This window comes from Pristis pectinata, chromosome 25 (genome assembly GCF_009764475.1).
Source record: "Pristis pectinata isolate sPriPec2 chromosome 25, sPriPec2.1.pri, whole genome shotgun sequence".
Classification (NCBI taxonomy): Eukaryota; Metazoa; Chordata; class Chondrichthyes; order Rhinopristiformes; family Pristidae; genus Pristis; species Pristis pectinata.
In genome coordinates this window covers 2,052,715-2,070,148 of record NC_067429.1, presented here as the reverse complement: position 1 = coordinate 2,070,148, position 17,434 = coordinate 2,052,715, and the positions used below count along the sequence as shown (strand labels likewise).

Genomic DNA, 17,434 nt, shown 5'->3' with positions numbered 1-17,434 from the left:
GGCCTGAGATGGCAAGTAATATTTGCACCTATATGTCTCAATTAATGAGAGTAATCATCGAGAAATATTGCAACAAATCCCCCAGCAACACTTGCAAACCTTGATGTCATTTACAATGGAACAGTTCAGTTATAGATGCCCCAACACCAGACTCAGTGAGAACTCCCATCCACAAGGGTGCACTGCAGCAACTCACCAAGGCTTCCTTCGCAGAAGCTCCCAAACCCATGACCTCCACAATGAGAGAAACAAGGACATCAGGTGCAGAGGAAAACCATCACCTCTGGGTCACACACCAGCCTGACGTGGAAGAACATCAGCCGTGTTTCCATTGTCACTGGGTCTGAGTTCCAGAGCTCCCTATCTGACACCACTGTTCAGTACATGGGCTGCAACAGTTCAAGGACGTTCACTATGCTCACAGACCACTACACCTGATGCATCCCATGTTCAGAGAATAGCAGTGTCAGGCTCACTGCGCGGGTCTGCAGCCTGATGTGATGAAGTTGGTATGTTATCCAGGAGATATTATTTGTTCATCTTTTCGAAGAATAGTAAATTCTGGGAAGGTTTCAGGTGGTCTGTGGGGCAAGAGCAGGCTGAACCAATGGGTCTGCCCAGGCAGAGCTGCCTGTGGGTTTTGGGAAAGAAGTGGCTGTGTTAGGTTGGGCACTATAAGATTGGAAGCCACGGAGGGAAGATGTGCTGAAGAAATGAGGTCTGTAACAGTGTGGGAGGCAATGACCTTGTGTTTGGTGATGGTGTCGTGGTCCAGAGAGGGGGACGAGGACGTGTCTGAGAGTTGATGTTTGGTCTCTGCGAGATAGGAGTCAGTTCGCCAAAGCACAACAGCCCCTAATCGGTGAGTTGGATGATATCAGGGTTAGGTTTGGATAAATGGAGTGTTCAGAGAGAGTGGGTTGGAATGAATGTGGAGTGGGTAAAAAATCATTTCCATCAAAGTCACATGGGCAATTGGCAGTGAATAGATCGAGAGAGAGGAAGGGCCAGAGGGAGGAGACCAGGTGGATCAGGAGTTCTGGAGAAAAGGTCCACAGCCTGGGCTGGTCTTCTGACTATTCATTTGTTCTATGATTTTATACTTTGGCAACTTTGTGGTTATAAGGGGATAATCCTGTCTGATTGCCACAGGTTGTACACACTCATCAGTCTCTGTAGCTGGGGTTTTGACAGGGTGTGGGTGGCCACATATAGAGTCTGTACATAAGTCACGAAAGCTGAGTGTATGTGGGCCCATGTCTGTGACACTTTGCGCTTTAGGGAGAGTGAAGCTGTGTGTAGTCTCTGTCTGGTCTGCTCCTGCTGACATGATGCTTTCTCTCTTCCAGATCGTTACAGATTTTGATATGACCTTAACTCGATTCACCCACAATGGCAAAAGGAGCCCGACATGTCACAGTGTGTACCGCTGATGACTTCTGCTACATGGGGCTGGTGGAGTGTTATCCTAGTGATAGATAGTGGAGAAGGGTCACAGAACACAGGGAGAGTTTGATGGGACTGTGTGGGGAGATCTTTGCTCTGTACCTAACCTGTGCTATCACAGGAGTCTTGTCTGAGACAGCATTGGGAGAACTTTATTCTGTATCAAATCTTTTTAATTTTTTTTACAACACTAAATCATATTTTATTCTCCACTACTACTTCAGCTTAGTCTCAAACAGGCAGGAGAAACTATATGGATCTCAGGCTGTGTCTGCCCTGAGACTGTTATGTTTTATTCTGTATCTAACCCATGCTGCCCCTGCCTTGGGAGTGAGCAAAGGTGCAGTGTAGAGAGAACTTTACTCTGATTCCGACCTCTTTAATTTTCTATATTTTTCTCAGCCTTTACCCCTGACTATCATTTTCTGCGGTTTTTTTTGTACTTTTGTATTAAAATAGCTTTATTAAAACATCATTGAAAAATAATTAAAAGATTATATTGTTCTCAGCATTCAGAATGCAGCCCCTGTAGTGCCAAATGGACCCAGGTGACCTCCAGTGAGCCAGCAGACACCACGTGGTCCCTCTCCTGGATATCTGGGCAAGAATGTAGCACTGAGGGAGGGGCAGGCAGTCAGCATGGATGCAACCCCATATGGCCCAATGCCCGAACAGCCAATGGCCTCCTTTGCCACACCCAGGAGCAGAATGACAAGGAAGTTCCTGCTGATCCTGTCCTGGGAGGGTTTGATGGGACAGTGTAGGAGGAGCTTTAATCTGTATCTGTCCCTCACTCTTCCTGCCCTGGGAATGCCTGACTCTATCATTGGCCCAGAAACTTCACCTTTTGTATTCAGCGGTGAGGTCACCCCAAGTATCTGCATAAAGTTCCATAGTCCGCAACGCAGCTGTGTAAATTCAAGTGTACCACTGTACTCACTGACAGACATGTAATAATTCTGCTTTTGTTTTTGTTTTGCATTTATACAGCTATTATTGACAACAACAAGTTGATCAGTGAAGAATGCAGTAAGAAGGTAACCGTATTTATGGATATTTCTGGGAATGATACAGGAGGAAACGGGGGAGCAGGGAATTGTTTCAGTGTGAGAGAGTGGTACAGCACAGAAACAGGCCCTTCACCCATTACATCCGTGCTGCCCTTTTTTGCTCAGCTACACTAATCCTATTTACCTGCACTAGGACCATATCCTCTCTGCCTTGCCTATTTAAGTGTCTGTCTGAATGCCTCTTAAGATTGTATTTGACTCCACCACCTCCTTTGCCAAAGGGTCCCAGATATCAACCACTTTCTGTGTAAACAAACTTATCCCTTGGATCCCCTTTAAAACTCCTTCCTCTCACCTTAAACCTATGCCCTCCTGTTCTTGATACCCCCACCAAGGGAAAAAGATTCTGACTCCCCTATTTATACCTCTCATAATCTTATATACTTCTGTCAGGTCACTTCCTCCCTCCAGGAAAAACAAACCCAGCCTGTCCAATCTCTCCCCATAACTAAAGTCCTCCAATCCAGACAACGTCCTGGTGAATCTCCTTGGCACTCTCGCCGACACAATCGTATCCTTCCTACGGTGTGGCGACCAGAACGGCACACAATACTCAAAGTGCAGTCTCACCGGTGTTTTATAAAGTTGTAACGTAACATCTCAACTTTTACATTCTGTGCCCTGACCTCTGAGAGCAAGCACGCCATGTGCCTTCTTCACCACCCTATAGACATGTGTTGGCACCTTCGGGGAACTGTGCACTTGGCCCCCTAGGTCTCTCTGTCCATCAACATTCCTTAGCACCCAACCCTTTACTCCCCATGTCCTACTTGTATTTGACTACCCAAATGCCTCACTTTGCACTTGTCAGGTTTAAATTCCGTCCACCAATGCTTCACCCAACTTTCCATCCGATCTATTTGTTTGCTGATGGATCTGCCTATGCAATTGTACATTGTGAAGAGCTCATTGGGAAGGTTTGTGGGTTCAAAATAATCCATCTAACTGCTGCATTTTTATCCAAGTCTCTGTGCCCTCTCTCTAAATTGTATTTCCCCAGTGAAATTCTCTGTCTTGTTTACTTTAACTGCGCACCAGTAATACCCAAACTTACGAAAGGTGTTTCAGAAGCACAAGTATTTCTTTGAATTATGTGAAGCAGCAGGCCCCCCAACCTCCCAACCTTGGTTTCTGGGTTCACCTTTAATGGGTTGAGTTCAGATACATGGATCTGGGTTTCATTTCCCAGGGAAAAAACTGCTAATTTCAATCATATCAAGTTTTAAGCCCCTGGGGAGTAGGAGCTTGGTTTAATCACTCTTACCTTTGAATGTCTCCCAAAATGCTGCCTGTCTCTCTCCTAGTTCACAGTATCCTGTACACATTAATCCAAGCTGTGTGCATTTTGTGTGTGTTTTTACTGCCTTTGTGTAAAGGCAGTAGGTCCTATATGTAATTATATGTATGATTACTGTGTGTCGTGCCCTGCCCAGCTGTGCGATTGTGTCTGTACACCAGTGTGCACTTGTATCCATTTTAATCTGTAATGCATGTGATTCATTGTAGTATTGGTGTGTGTGTGAAACGAATGGTATTTTGTATGTGGTTAACGACATGCACTTTTCAGTTTCCTGTCCACAGTCAGTGAGCCACCTTCTTGTACATGAGGACCAGCAGCAGAAAGGTGAAGGAAAACTTGTCACTTTTCAGTGGGATTGAAGTTCTTTTAATTAATGAGTGAAGAAGGCAGAATTGTAATTGCCATAAATTTAAAGTTGTCAAAACTTACATATCAAAAAAAAACACAACATTGGATAAAGTTGGGAAATGGATAGAATAACAGTCGCAAGAAGAAGGCCTAACATTGTCACAATGTTGAGGGACCAAATGACTCCCCTTGCGTGCCAAAGTGGTTGCTAGGTTTGCAAAGGTGGTCACTAAACTTCACCCAAATTCACTGCTCAATAGGACTCTTCATATATTTTCTATGTCAGAGGGTGCTACAAGGATGCAAATCTTTATACACTTGTGGTGGGGCTGTGTGTGTGGCAGAGCAGTGAGCATTTTGTGCAAGGACCCATCACTGTGAAGTTCAGTAACATATCAGGTTCCAAAGCACTGCCCACTGTGAATCAAACTGTACCGTCTCAAAGACATTCTTTCACAAGGAATTCAGAAATGACTGGGCCATGAGGAGAGAGGGAGGGAGCAGTTCACAGGAGAGAGGGGCCTTGTTTTGGTGGGAGTAGAGAGGAGGTTTTGGGTATCAAGAGGAGAGTCAGGATCTGGAGAGTTGGGTATAGTCAGCGAGAGCAGGGAGGCACTGGCTGTGGTAGAGTGTTGGGGATCAGCAGCAGGTTTGTGGTTGCAGGGTAGGAATTGGATCCATTTGGGGTGGGTTGAGGTCCTGGTGGCAGACTGGAGTTGAAGGAGTTCTGCTTGTGAAGATGTAATTTAATGCAAATTGTTTCTTTGATTCAAGGAGATTGTGGTGGGATCTTTCTCTGCTCCATGCAGTGGGCTCAACACAAGGGGGGAGCATGAGAACCCCACCACCCGTCCCCCCACCCTAGGAACAGTGAACAGGACGGACTGCACAGCACCGTAAAGGCTGATTACTCTCCTTCTCATTCACAGCTAAAGGACTTGGTCAACATCTACTATCCCGTTGAGATTGACCCCACCCGCAGCATCGAGGAGAAGCTTCCATTGATGATTGAGTGGTAAGCTCAGAGTTTCCTGTATTTTATATTTTATCCTCTCCTTGCCTACGGTGAGTTGAAGCAGGAATCCAGTTGGTTAGGCGGGTGGGATCAAACTCTTTGTCATCTCTCCAGAGACTTCAGAATATCCTCCAACTCTGTAAGCCTCTAGTGTTTCTGCAGCCTTCATATTCTGGTTTCTTGACCATCCCCAGATTTAGTCACTCCACCAAGCTCTGGAGTTCCGTCCCTAAACCTCACCTACTATTTAAATGTTTTAGTTGGATCTTCCTCTTTGGGAGCTTTTGTTCATTTTTGTCTTTTAATGTTCCTGTGAACCACCTTGGGCATTTAGCTACATTAGAGAGCTACGTGAATAGAGGATGATTAGAAGCAGCTGGTATTAGTTCATCCAAATACAAATTAGATTGATTTCTATTTTGGGACAGCATCTCTGAATATCTTGAGATTAGAGTGTGATAAGGGTGAAAGATGAAGATCATAAATCTTTGGGCCTCTGGTCCCCAGTGCTTTTCTCCATTGGGTATCCCTCGCCTCCTGCTTGGGTCATTGGGATTGATGGTCAACACTCCATTATCATTGTAACACCAGCTGTCAGAGTGACAGAAGATCAAGTGGACAGAGCTGGGCCTTTCATTGTGCAACGTTCCCGAGAGTTCATCTGGGGACGGTGGTGCCGGGGGAGAAGAGGTGAAGTTGGGAGGGCAGAGATGGAAGCTGCATTTGACCTGAGCATCAGGAATTGCCTCCGCACGGTCTCTTTGTTTGACGGGCTTGGGGGGAGACATGCTGGGGATGGGGAGGGGTGGTAATTCCATTCACACCCTTCCTCCACTTTCACCCTTCCACATCGCTGTCTGTTCATGTCAGGTTCCCGAAATTGAGTTTGGCAACTGGTGAAGTTTAGATACACATATCTTGCAATTTTTAAAAGGATTTGTTTATTCATGGATTATCACCATAATTTCATAATTCTTGGTTTACATGGGCATCATTGGCAAGGACAGTGTTTATTGCCCATGAGAAGGTGCTGGTGAGCCAGCTTCTTGGACATAGGAGCAGGGCCCCTGGAGGAGGCTCTGCCACACAATAGGATCAGGGCTGATCCAACCTTGTTCTAGTCATCACCCTCCCACTCTCTCCTCGAACCCACCTTGACCACATTCAATAACTTCTAGGTGGAGAATTCCAAAGGTTCCCTCCTCATCTCCATCCAGGATGACACCTAATTCTGAAACTATGCCCCCTAGTTCCAGATACCCTCACTAAGGAAACATCTCTCAGCACTACTCCCCATCTGCGCCCCCCCCGTAAATCCCTTTCAAAATTTTTTACGTTTCAATAAGAGCATTTTTCTAAATTCCAATGGATACCGTCCCAGCCTTCATGTCAGAACCACTTTTTCGCAGAAACCTACCCATAGAACTTACTCTACACTGTCTCCAATGCAAGTACATCCTTCCTTATATAAAGAGACCAGCCTTGTGCACAATACTCCAGCTGTGGTCTCACCAGTACCCTGTAGAGTTGCATCAGAACTTCCCTACTTCTTCACTTCATACCCTTTGCAATAAATGCCAACATTCTGTTAACCTTCCTAATTACTTGCTGTACATCTGTTTCCTGAGCTAGGAACTCAAGATGCATTTATACTGCAACATTTTGTAGTCTTGTTCTATTTGAGTCATAATTTGCTTTTTCATTTTTCCTTCCGAAGTAGATAACCCCACATTTTTCCAAAGCTACCCCCACAATTCTGTTAGGGGGGATTTAGAGCCGGTGATGATGGATATATTTGCAAATGAGGATGTGTATGACCGGGTGGGGATCCTGCAGGTCCTTGTGCTACTTGTGGTCACAGCCATGGGGTGGGGAGGTGTTGGGAGGTTTGGCAAGTAACTGGGATCCCTGTTCCCTTGGCAGGTGGACAAAAACCCATGACCTGCTGGTGCAACAGAAGATCCAAAAGAATAAACTGGCGGAAATCGTGAGGGAGTCGGATGCAGTGCTGAGGTAACGGAGTGAGCTGTCGTGTACAGGGCATGGCGCCAATGAATCAGAAGGCTGTGGGTTCAAGCACCACTTCCAAGCCTTGAGTGCCAGTTGTAGCCGGATGCTGCTGGTACAGTACTGAGGGTGTGCAGCACTGTTGGAGATGCCATCTTTTAAATAGCGTATGAAGTGGATGAGATCCCCTCCCCCAAAGATATTGTGTTGCTACTTTGAAAAAGAGTGGGGGAGTTCTCCCTTATGTCCTGGTTCATATTTATCCCTCACCCATCGCAAAATCTATACCTGCTGCTATTTGTGTGACCTTTTTGTGTTTCCCATATTGTAGCAGTGACTACGCTTCCAACAGACGGACATCTGGAGGTTGTGAAAGGTGCTGTCCAATTCCCTGACACTTCTTTTCTTCTGATTTTCTGCTGGAACCTGGCTCTGCATGAGGGCAGCTCTCCCTGCAGTTTGTGATGTGATGCTTTCTCTTGCAGGGAGGGGTACAAGATTTTCTTTGATAAACTTCACAAGAACAAAATTCCCGTCTTCATATTCTCAGCTGGTGTAGGAGACGTTCTGGAGGAAATAATTCGACAGGTGGATGTCTATTACCAGAATGTCACAGTGGTGTCTAACTTCATGGACTTTGATGAGAATGTGAGTGTGTGAATGACTAAGGAGTAGGGTGGGGCTTCGTGTGGGGCAGGGCTTCGTGTGGGGCAGGGCTTCGTGTGGGGCAGGGCTTCATGGTTCAGGGATTTTTCCCCAAGTGCTAAGGGGCCAGTGATGAACCAGACTGTAGCCTGTGGTTGGTTGGTAACTTTTCCCTCTTTCACTCTAGGGCATTTCATGCTGAGGGTGGGGCGGAGGAGACTGAAGGGTGACCTTATAAGAGGGTGTGAGGAGAGATGAGAGATTGGGTAATGTTGATTTTCAAAGGGATCCAGGTTACGCATATCACCGGAATCTAACTGCAGGAGCAGCAAGTGACCAGGACGGTAAATTGTACCTTCCACTGATTTTGATTTTAAGGAAGGCTGAGAAGTTGGTGCAGGAGGGAGGGTTTTAGATTTCTGGATCATTGGGATCTCTTCTTGGGAAGGTGGGACCTGTACAGCGAGGACGGGTTACACCCGAACCAGAAGGGGGCCAATATCCTTGCGGCTAGGTTTACTAGGGTGGTTCGGGAGGGTTTAAACTAGTTTGTGAGGGGGAAGGGAACCGGAGGAGTAGGTCAGAGGAAGAAGGGGATGGGGAAAAGTTAGATCAAACAGGCAGAGAGGCTTTGGGGAAGGAGAAGCAGAATACAGGCTATAAAAGTAGTAAGGTAGATGGACTGAAGTGTGTTTACTTAAATGCAAAAAGTGTCAGGAATAAGGGAGATGAACTGAGGGCTTGGATAAGTATGGGGGACTATGATATTGTGGCTATTACTGAGACGTGGTTGACATCAGGGCAGGACTGGATATTGAATATTCCTGGTTTTCGGTGTTTTAAGAGGGATAGGGAAGGGGGGAGAAGAGGAGGAGGGGTGGCGATACTGGTCAGGGACACTGTTACAGCTGTGGAAAGGATGGATGTTGTAGAAGGATCATCTCTAGAGTCCGTATGGGTGGAAGTAAGGAACAAGAAAGGAGCAGTTACTCTACTAGGAGTATTCTATAGGCCCCCCAGTAGCAGTAGAGATATAGGGGAGCAGATTGGCAGGCAGTGTTTGGAGAGAAGCAAAAATAACAGGGTTGTTATAATGGGAGACTTTAACTTCCCAAATATAGACTGGAACCTGCTTAGTGCCAAAGGTTTAGATGGGATGGAATTTGTTAAATGTGTCCAGGAGGGATTCCTGACGCAGTATGTCGACAGGCCGACTAGAGGGAATGCCATGCTAGATCTAGTTTTAAGAAATGAACCGGGACAGGTGAAGGATCCTGTCCTTCAAATGGGTGAGCATTTGGGGGACAGTGACCATTGCTCCATAACCTTTAAAATTGTCATGGACAGGGACAGGTGCAGAGAGGACAAGAAGATCTTTAATTGGGGAAGGGCGAACTACGAGGCTATAAGGAGAGAACTTGGGAGTGTAAAGTGGGATGTCCTTTTTGAAGGGAAATGTACCATGGAGATGTGGTCGATGTTTAGGGATCTTATGCGGGATGTTAGGGATAAATATGTCCCGGTGAGGCAGAGAAGGAATGGCAGGGTGAAGGAACCGTGGGTGATGAGAGAGGTGGAACGACTAGTTAGGGAGAAGAAGGTAGCATACATAAGGTATAAGCAGCAAGATTCAGACAGGGCCCGTGAGGAATATAGAGTAGCGAGGAAGGAACTTAAGAAAGGGCTGAGGAGAGCCAGAAGGGGACATGAAAAGGCTTTGGCTAGGAGGGTTAAGGAAAATCCCAAGGCCTTTTTCACGTATGTGAAGGGTAGGAGGATGGCTAGGGTAAAGGTGGCTCCCATTAAAGACAAAGGTGGGAGAATGTGCCTGGAAGTTCTCAATGAATACTTCTCTTCGGTATTCACCGAGGAGAGGGGTCTTGATGACGCGGAAGGGAGTGCTGGTAAGGGTAATGTTCTCGAGGTTGTAGGTATCAAGAGAAAGGATGTGTTGAAGTTGTTAAATAATATCAAGACAGATAAATCTCCAGGGCCTGATGGGATTTTCCCCAGGCTGCTTCAAGGGGTGAGGGAGGGGATTGTTGAACCGCTGGTAAGGATCTTTGAGTCCTCGTTGTCCACGGGGATGGTGCCGGAGGATTGGAGGGTGGCGAATGTTGTCCCCTTGTTCAAAAAAGGTAGTAGGGATAGTCCAGGGAATTACAGACCGGTGAGCCTTACGTCTGTGGTGGGTAAGCTGTTAGAAAGGATTTTAAGGGATAGGATCTATGAACACCTGGAGAATCATGGACTGATTAGGGACAGCCAGCATGGCTTTGTGAAGGGAAGATCTTGCCTCACAAGCCTGATAGAGTTCTTTGAGGAGGTGACGAGGAAGATTGATGAGGGTAGTGCGGTGGATGTGGTCTATATGGATTTTAGTAAGGCATTTGATAAGGTTCCTCATGGTAGGCTTCTTCAGAAGGTCAGAGGCCAAGGGATCCAGGGAAGCTTGGCTGTGTGGATTAGGAATTGGCTTGCCTGTAGAAAGCAGAGGGTTGTGGTGGAAGGAGTGCCCTTGGATTGGAGGGCAGTGACTAGTGGTGTCTCGCAGGGATCAGTTCTGGGACCCCTACTTTTTGTGATATTTATAGATGACTTAGATGAGGGGGTGGAGGGCTGGGTTAGTAAGTTTGCGGATGACACTAAGATCGGCGGTGTTGTGGATAGTGTGGAGGGCTGTCGGAGCTTACAGAGGGATATTGATAGGATGCAGAGCTGGGCTGACAAGTGGCAGATGGAGTTCAATCCGGAGAAGTGTGAGGTGGTACACTTTGGAAGGACAAACTCCAGGGCAGAGTACAAGGTAAATGGCAAGGTACTTGGCAGTGTGGAGGAGCAGAGGGATCTGGGGGATCATATTCACAGTTCACTGAAAATTGCCTCACAGGTGGATAGAGCAGTTAAGAAGGCCTATGGGATGTTAGCTTTCATAAATCGTGGGATTGAGTTTAAGAGCCGTGAAGTGATGATGCAGCTTTACAAAACTCTAGTTAGACCACACTGGTCGCCTCATTATAGGAAGGATGTGGAGGCGTTGGAGAGGGTGCAGAGGAGATTTACCAGGATGCTGCCTGGATTAGAGTGTATGGAATTTGAGGAGAGGCTTAAGGTGCTAGGGCTTTATTCACTGGAAAGGAGGAGGATGAGAGGAGACATGATAGAGGTATATAAAATATTGAGAGGAATAGATACAGTAGACAGCCAGCGCCTCCTTCCCAGGGCACCAATGCTCAAAATGAGAGGGCATGGCTTTAAGGTTATGGGTGGAAGGTTCAGGGGAGATGTCAGGGGGAGGTTTTTCACCCAGAGAGTGGTTGGTGCATGGAATGCACTGCCTGGGGTGGTGGTGGAGGCAGATACATTGGACAGGTTCAAGAGTTTGTTGGATAGGCACATGGAGGAATGTGAGATGGAGGGATATGCGGGAGGAAAGGGTTAGGTAGTGTGAGGGTGGTTTGGTGAACGGCACAGCATGGTGGGCCAAAGGGCCTGTTTTGTGCTGTATGGTTCTATGGTTCTATGGTTCTATGGAATATGAAGCAGAAATTCACGAGGGTGGCCCTGAGACTGGAGGACTTGAGTTATAAGGAGAGGCTGCAGAGGCTGGGACTTTTTTCCCTAGAGCATAGGAGATTGAAGGGTGACCTTATAGAAGTGTGCAAAATCATGAGGAGCATAGATAACATGGATGGTCACAGTCCTTTCCCCAGGGTAGGGGAGTCTAAAACTAGAGGGCACAGGTAACTCAAAAGGGGAAAGATTTAAGAGGGACCCGAGGGGCAACTTTTTCACACAGAGGGTGGTGAGTGTATGTCAGAGGAAGCTGCAGAATCAGGTACGATTACAACATTTAAAAGACGTTTAGAAAGGATCATAGAGAGGAAAGGTTTAGAGGGATATGGGCCAAACGCAAGTGAGACTAGCTCGGACAGACATCTTGGTCGGCATGGATGAGTTGGGGCGAAGAGCCTTTAACCTTCCCGTATAACTTAATGAAAGTGCTAACACTGGGGCCATGTTAGGGACTATCTCAGCCTTGTGTGTGACACTTGCTGTGGACAGGGAGAGCGAGCTCTGGGAATTACATGCGTGCTGGCAAAGCATTATTTTATTCTACTTTTGGTGGGTGTGTAAACTTTGGAGAGTTGGTCCTGGAGATGCTTAAGGTGGAACTCGGCCCTCTCCAGGGGTCTGGTACCAGTGCTGGGTGAAAGTGGGAGAGGAGGTCTGGGTAATCCCATTCCGGGGGATATTTCTGGGATCTTGCCAGCTGATGTTTCCAGCAACTGCTCTTCAAAATCAACCACCTGGGTGACAGGTGATGTGGCAGTCCAGGACCACGGGAGGGCCCACGAGTGCGGGTGGGGACAAGCTGCTCACCTTTGTTGTTGCTCAGTTATCAGGTGTGGTTTCTTTCCCACTCAGGGGTTCCTGAAAGGCTTTAAAGGTGAACTGATCCACATTTACAACAAAGGGGAAGGGGTTCTGCAGAACACTGATTACTTCCAGCAACTGACCGAGTACAGCAATGTCATTCTCCTTGGAGATTCTCTCGGGGACCTCAGGATGTCTGAAGGAGTCCAGAAGCTGGAGAACATCCTGAAGATTGGATTCCTGAATTACCAGGTGAGCAGAGACTGGGAGTGAGGGTCACACAACCCCTCACCTGGAGCTCAATGAGATGAGGCTTCCCTGAACCAGAGGGGGCTAATTCCGGCATCACTCACATTAGGGATAAGAGGAGGCAGCTCAGCCCCTCTGGCATTCTTTGAAGAAGTGACATGTGGTAGATGGATGTACAATATTTAGATTTCCAGAATGGAATTTGGATAACATATTTTAATTTCACATTTTTCCACACTGCCAAATATTTGATCACTTACTTAACCTATCTATATCTCTTTGCAGCCTACATGTCTTCTTCACAACTTACATACCCAGCTAACTTTGTGTATCAGAACATTCAGCATCTATGCTTTCGGTACCTTCATCCCAGTCATTTATACAAATTGTAAGAAATTGAGGCTAGGTTTGTACCTACTGGAATACAGAAACATGAGACAGGACTTGGTTAAAACTTTATAAGATCCTGAAGGGTCTTGACAGGGAGGAGGCAGGGAGAATGAAGAGGAGTGAATGAGCCACACCAGAAGGGGCTTTAGGAGAATCTAAAACTTGGGGTTTAAAAATATGGGGTTACTCCTTTAAAATAAAATGAGGTGTTTTATTTTCTTTGAGTATTCTGAGTCTTAAAACTCTTCCTCAAACAAGGTTGGACTCAAATGATGTTGAGTATTTTTAAGGCAGAATATCATTAAGATACAGGAGCCTGAGGACACATACCACCAGGCTCAAGGACAGCTTCTATCCCACTGTGATAAGACTATTGAATGGTTCCTTTATATGATGAGATGGACTCTTGACCTCACAATCTACCTTGTTATGACCTTGCACCTTATTGTCTACCTGCACGCACTTCCCTGTAGCTGTGACACTTTACTCTGTACTGTTATTGTTTTTACCCTGTACTACTTCAACGCACGGTGTAATGAATTGATCTGTACGATCGGTATGCAAGATAAGTTTTTCACCGTACCTCAGTACAAGTGACAATAATAAACCAATTCCAATACCGAGCAAGGGGGGTGTAAGGTTACTGGGGTAGGCAGGAATACAGAGCAGAGGTTAAAGTCAGATGTGCCATGATCTGACTCAACAACAGAGCAGGCTGCAGGGGATGAGTGGCCTGTTCCTGGTTTGTGTATATTTTTGTTCAAGACCATCATGCCTGAAGCGTTTCCAAATTGTTTCCGGGGCCATTACATGCATTGCTCAAGCTCAAGCTTTAAAACAAGTACTGAGCTGACCCCTCCTGCTTTCAGTGGGTGTCTGTGTCAAGTCTCTGCCCACCCCTTGTGTGAACAAATGTTTGAATAATCAGAGATTTTAATGTCAAGTCCCCAAGACCCAACTCTCCCAAAACAACAAATAGAAGTCCATTCACTTCCCAATGGTGTGGCTCCTACACCCCGCCCTGTCCTGTGACAGGACATGGGTACGGGCTCCTACACCCCGCCCTGTCCTGTGACAGGACATGGGTACGGGCTCCTACACCCCGCCCTGTCCTGTGACAGGACATGGGTACGGGCTCCTACACCCTGCCCCTCCTGTGACAGGACATGGGTACGGGCTTGTACACCCTGCCCCTCCTGTGACAGGACATGGGTACAGGCTCCTACCCCCTGCCCCTCCTGCAATAGGACAAGGGTACAGGCTCCTACACCCCGCCCCTCCTGTGACAGGGCATGGGTCCATTCCTTTGATTTGAATAAAACTCCCAGAAGCAACGGCTTACCAGTGGAGTTGTACTCGGTTCTGTGGGACTGGATGGGCCTGGACCTGCTGGAAGTGTACAACGCTATGCTTCTGTCTGGCTGCATGTCAGAATCCATGAGGAAAGGCATCATTACCCTCAACTACAAGCAGAAGGAGGAGAGGGCAGACATCAGAAGTTGGAGACCCATCTCACTATTGAACGTGGATTATAAGATCCTGTCCAAGGCCATCGCCAACAGGGTCAAGTCTGCTCTGGGACAGGTGATCCACCCGGACCAAACCTGTGCTGTACCTGGCAGGAAGACCTCTGACAGCCTTGTGCTGCTCAGGGATACCATCGCCTAAGTGCAGGACAGAGGGGTGAACACCTGCCTGGTCAGCTTGGACCAGGAGAAGGCCTTCGACAGGATACCACATGCGTACATGTTGGACGTGCTCTCCAATATGGGCTTTGGGGAGGGAATCAGGAACTGGATCCAACTGCTCTACACTGACATCCGTAGCGCAGTCGAAATCAATGGGTGGGAAACAGATAGTGTTCCCATCAAGTCTGGAGTCAGGCAGGGCTGCCCTTTCTCCCCTGTCTTGTTTGCGTGTTGCATAGAACCCTTTGCCAAATCCATCAGGAAGGACGAGAGCATCAGAGGGGTGACGTTGCCAGACAGTGGGGTCACCCAGGTGAAAACCTCCCTGTACATGGACGACGTCGCCGTCTTCTGCTTGGACCCGAGGTCAGTTCGCAGATTGATCAGCATCTGCGACCAGTTTAAGTTGGCATCAGGGGCCAGAGTCAACTGCGCGAAGAGCGAGGCCATGCTCTTCGGCAACTGGCCCGACCGATCCAACGTCCCCTTCACCATCAGGCCTGACTATCTGAAGGTGCTGGGGATCTGGTTCGGAGGGGCCGGGGCGTGTAACAAAAATTGGTGGGAGCGGATTGGGAAGGTGAAGCAGAAACTGGGACTGTGGGAACGGCGCTCCCTATCGATAACCGGGAAGAACTTGGTCATCAGGTGTGAGGCGCTCTCAGAGCTGCTGTACTTGGCGCAGGTGTGGCCTGTTCCTCGCTCCTCTGGCTTGGAAATCACCCGCGCCATCTTCCGGTTCATCTGGGGATCCAAGATGGAGTGGGTTCAATGGGTCACCATGCACGTCCCTGGACAATGGGGGTAAAGGTGTCCCCAATGTCGCCCTCAACCTGATGACCACCCTCATCTGTTGCTGCATCAGGCTGTGTGTGGAACCCAAGTACGTGGGCACCAAGTGTCACTACGTGCCGAGGTTCTACCTGTCCCGACTGTTGCGAAGGATGGGCCTGGCCCTGTGGCCACACAACGTCCCAGTCAGCTGGACGCTGCCGCACTACCTGTCCTTTGTGGAAAAGTTCTTCCAGACCAACACCTTTGACCACAAGTCCATCAGGCAGTGGTCGGCACGGAACATCCTGCAGGCACCGCAGAAGAAGGACTCAATGGATACTGTGGGGTGATTCCCTGAGCAGACTGTCCAGACCATCTGGCAGAACGCCTCATTGCCAGAACTCACCAACAAGCACCAAGACTTTGCTTGGCTGGTGGTGAGAGGGGCCCTCCCAGTCAGATCCTTCCTGTATGGTCGGAACGTCACTCCCAGCGCGCACTGCCCCTGGGAGGACTGCACTGGGGTCGAGACGGTCGCCCACCTCTTTGCAGGCTGTGGGTTTGAGAGGGGGGTGTGGCGAAAGATGCAAGGGTCCTTGTCATGGTTCATCCCCAGCAGCAGCGTAACAGAGGATTCTCTGATCTACAGGCTGTTCCCGGGGACACACACAGAGACGGACATCAACTGCTTCTGGAAGGTCATCAACTCTGTGAAAGACGCCCTTTGGTCGGTCTGAAACTTGTTGGTCTTCCAGCACTGCAAGATGTCCGTAGGGGAATGCTGCTGGCTGGCACATTCCAGGCTGCAGGAGTACGTGCTGAGACACGCACTGAAGCTGGATGCAGCCAGCGCGAAGACTCGGTGGGGAAGGACTACAGTTTAGCGTTCTTCTGCCACTGGAGAGGGAGGGGCGGGGTCAGGCGAGAAAGCTCCTAAATATTGTAAATATGGGACTGGGGAGCCCCCAGGGAGCCACACATGTGGCATCAGTGCTGTTTTTTACATAAAAAGGTAACACTAATGAATGATCTGTACAAGAAAGTAAAGGCTTGCACTGTTTTATAATTGTATATAGTTTGTCTTTTATTATGAGTAAAGTTTATTCTGATAAAAAAATGGGTATGGGCTCCTACATCCCGCCCCTCCTGTGACAGGACATGGGTATGGGCTCCTACACCCCCCCCCCCCGCAATAGGACATGGACTCTGCTCAATAGTAGTGGACTCTGCCTGATACATCACGGGCACATCCCTCCCCACCATCGGGAGTATCTACAGGAGGTGCTGCCTCAAGAAGGCAACATCTATCATCAAAGGTCCCCACCATCCGAGCCGTGCCATCTTCTCACAGTTACCATCAGGCAGGAGGTACAGAAGCCTGAAGTCCTACATCACCAGGTTCAGGAACAGCTACTCCCCTTCAACCATTCGGTTCTTGAACCAACCTGCACAACCCTAATCACTGAGTTTAGCAACACCTTGACCACTTTGCACTACAATGGACTTTTTTTTGTTCTAATTGTGTTCTTTCTTGTAAAAATTGTGTATAATTTGTTTTTCTTGTGAATGCTGCTTATCTGATGCTCTGTGCCTGTGATGCTGCTGCAGGTATTTCATTGCACCTGTGCGTACATGTACTTGTGCATATGTCAATAAACTTGACTTTGACTCTGCAGACTCCAGAGGCTTATCTCCCCATGCCCAAGGTTCTCTGGAGATTGTAATATAAATCTCACACTCTACCTTTGTTCTGTCCCCCACAGGTCGATCAGCTCCTGGACAAGTACTTGGCCTCCTTTGACATTGTCCTTGTGAATGACGAGACTTTAGAGGTGGTGAATGCAATTCTACAGCACATTCTGCAACCCACCCCATCCTCACAGCCTGGTGGGGAGAGTTAGAGACATCCAGGTGACAGAGTTAACTGCATACCCAGTGCTGGGGCAGGCTTGGAGAAAATTCCAGCAGTTTTATTCGATGCATGATAAAGCTGCTCCTCTCTAAGCAGACCTCGTATAAGTGGAGCACCAGTGTTGTATTTTGAAATGAATGGTGATTGCAGAGTTGTGTGTCTTCAATCAGTGTTCTGCCTATTGGCATGGGTGAAGTGTGTGTATTTATAGGA

General features: G+C 47.8%; 1 protein-coding gene across 1 annotated transcript in view; it reads left to right on the top strand.

The window, feature by feature from the left end:
• LOC127582986 (cytosolic 5'-nucleotidase 3A-like) overlaps nt 1-17,426 on the top strand; it is a 30,382-nt gene extending 12,956 nt beyond the window's left edge. The window contains exons 3-9 of the mRNA XM_052038659.1: nt 1,350-1,419; nt 2,437-2,483; nt 5,094-5,179; nt 7,103-7,192; nt 7,672-7,834; nt 12,260-12,460; nt 17,073-17,426. Of these exons, the coding sequence (XP_051894619.1) occupies nt 1,368-1,419; nt 2,437-2,483; nt 5,094-5,179; nt 7,103-7,192; nt 7,672-7,834; nt 12,260-12,460; nt 17,073-17,210 (777 nt within the window). The 5' untranslated portion in view covers nt 1,350-1,367 and the 3' untranslated portion in view covers nt 17,211-17,426. The remainder of the gene's footprint in view (nt 1-1,349; nt 1,420-2,436; nt 2,484-5,093; nt 5,180-7,102; nt 7,193-7,671; nt 7,835-12,259; nt 12,461-17,072) is intronic.
• Nucleotides 17,427-17,434: the final 8 nt, after the last annotated feature.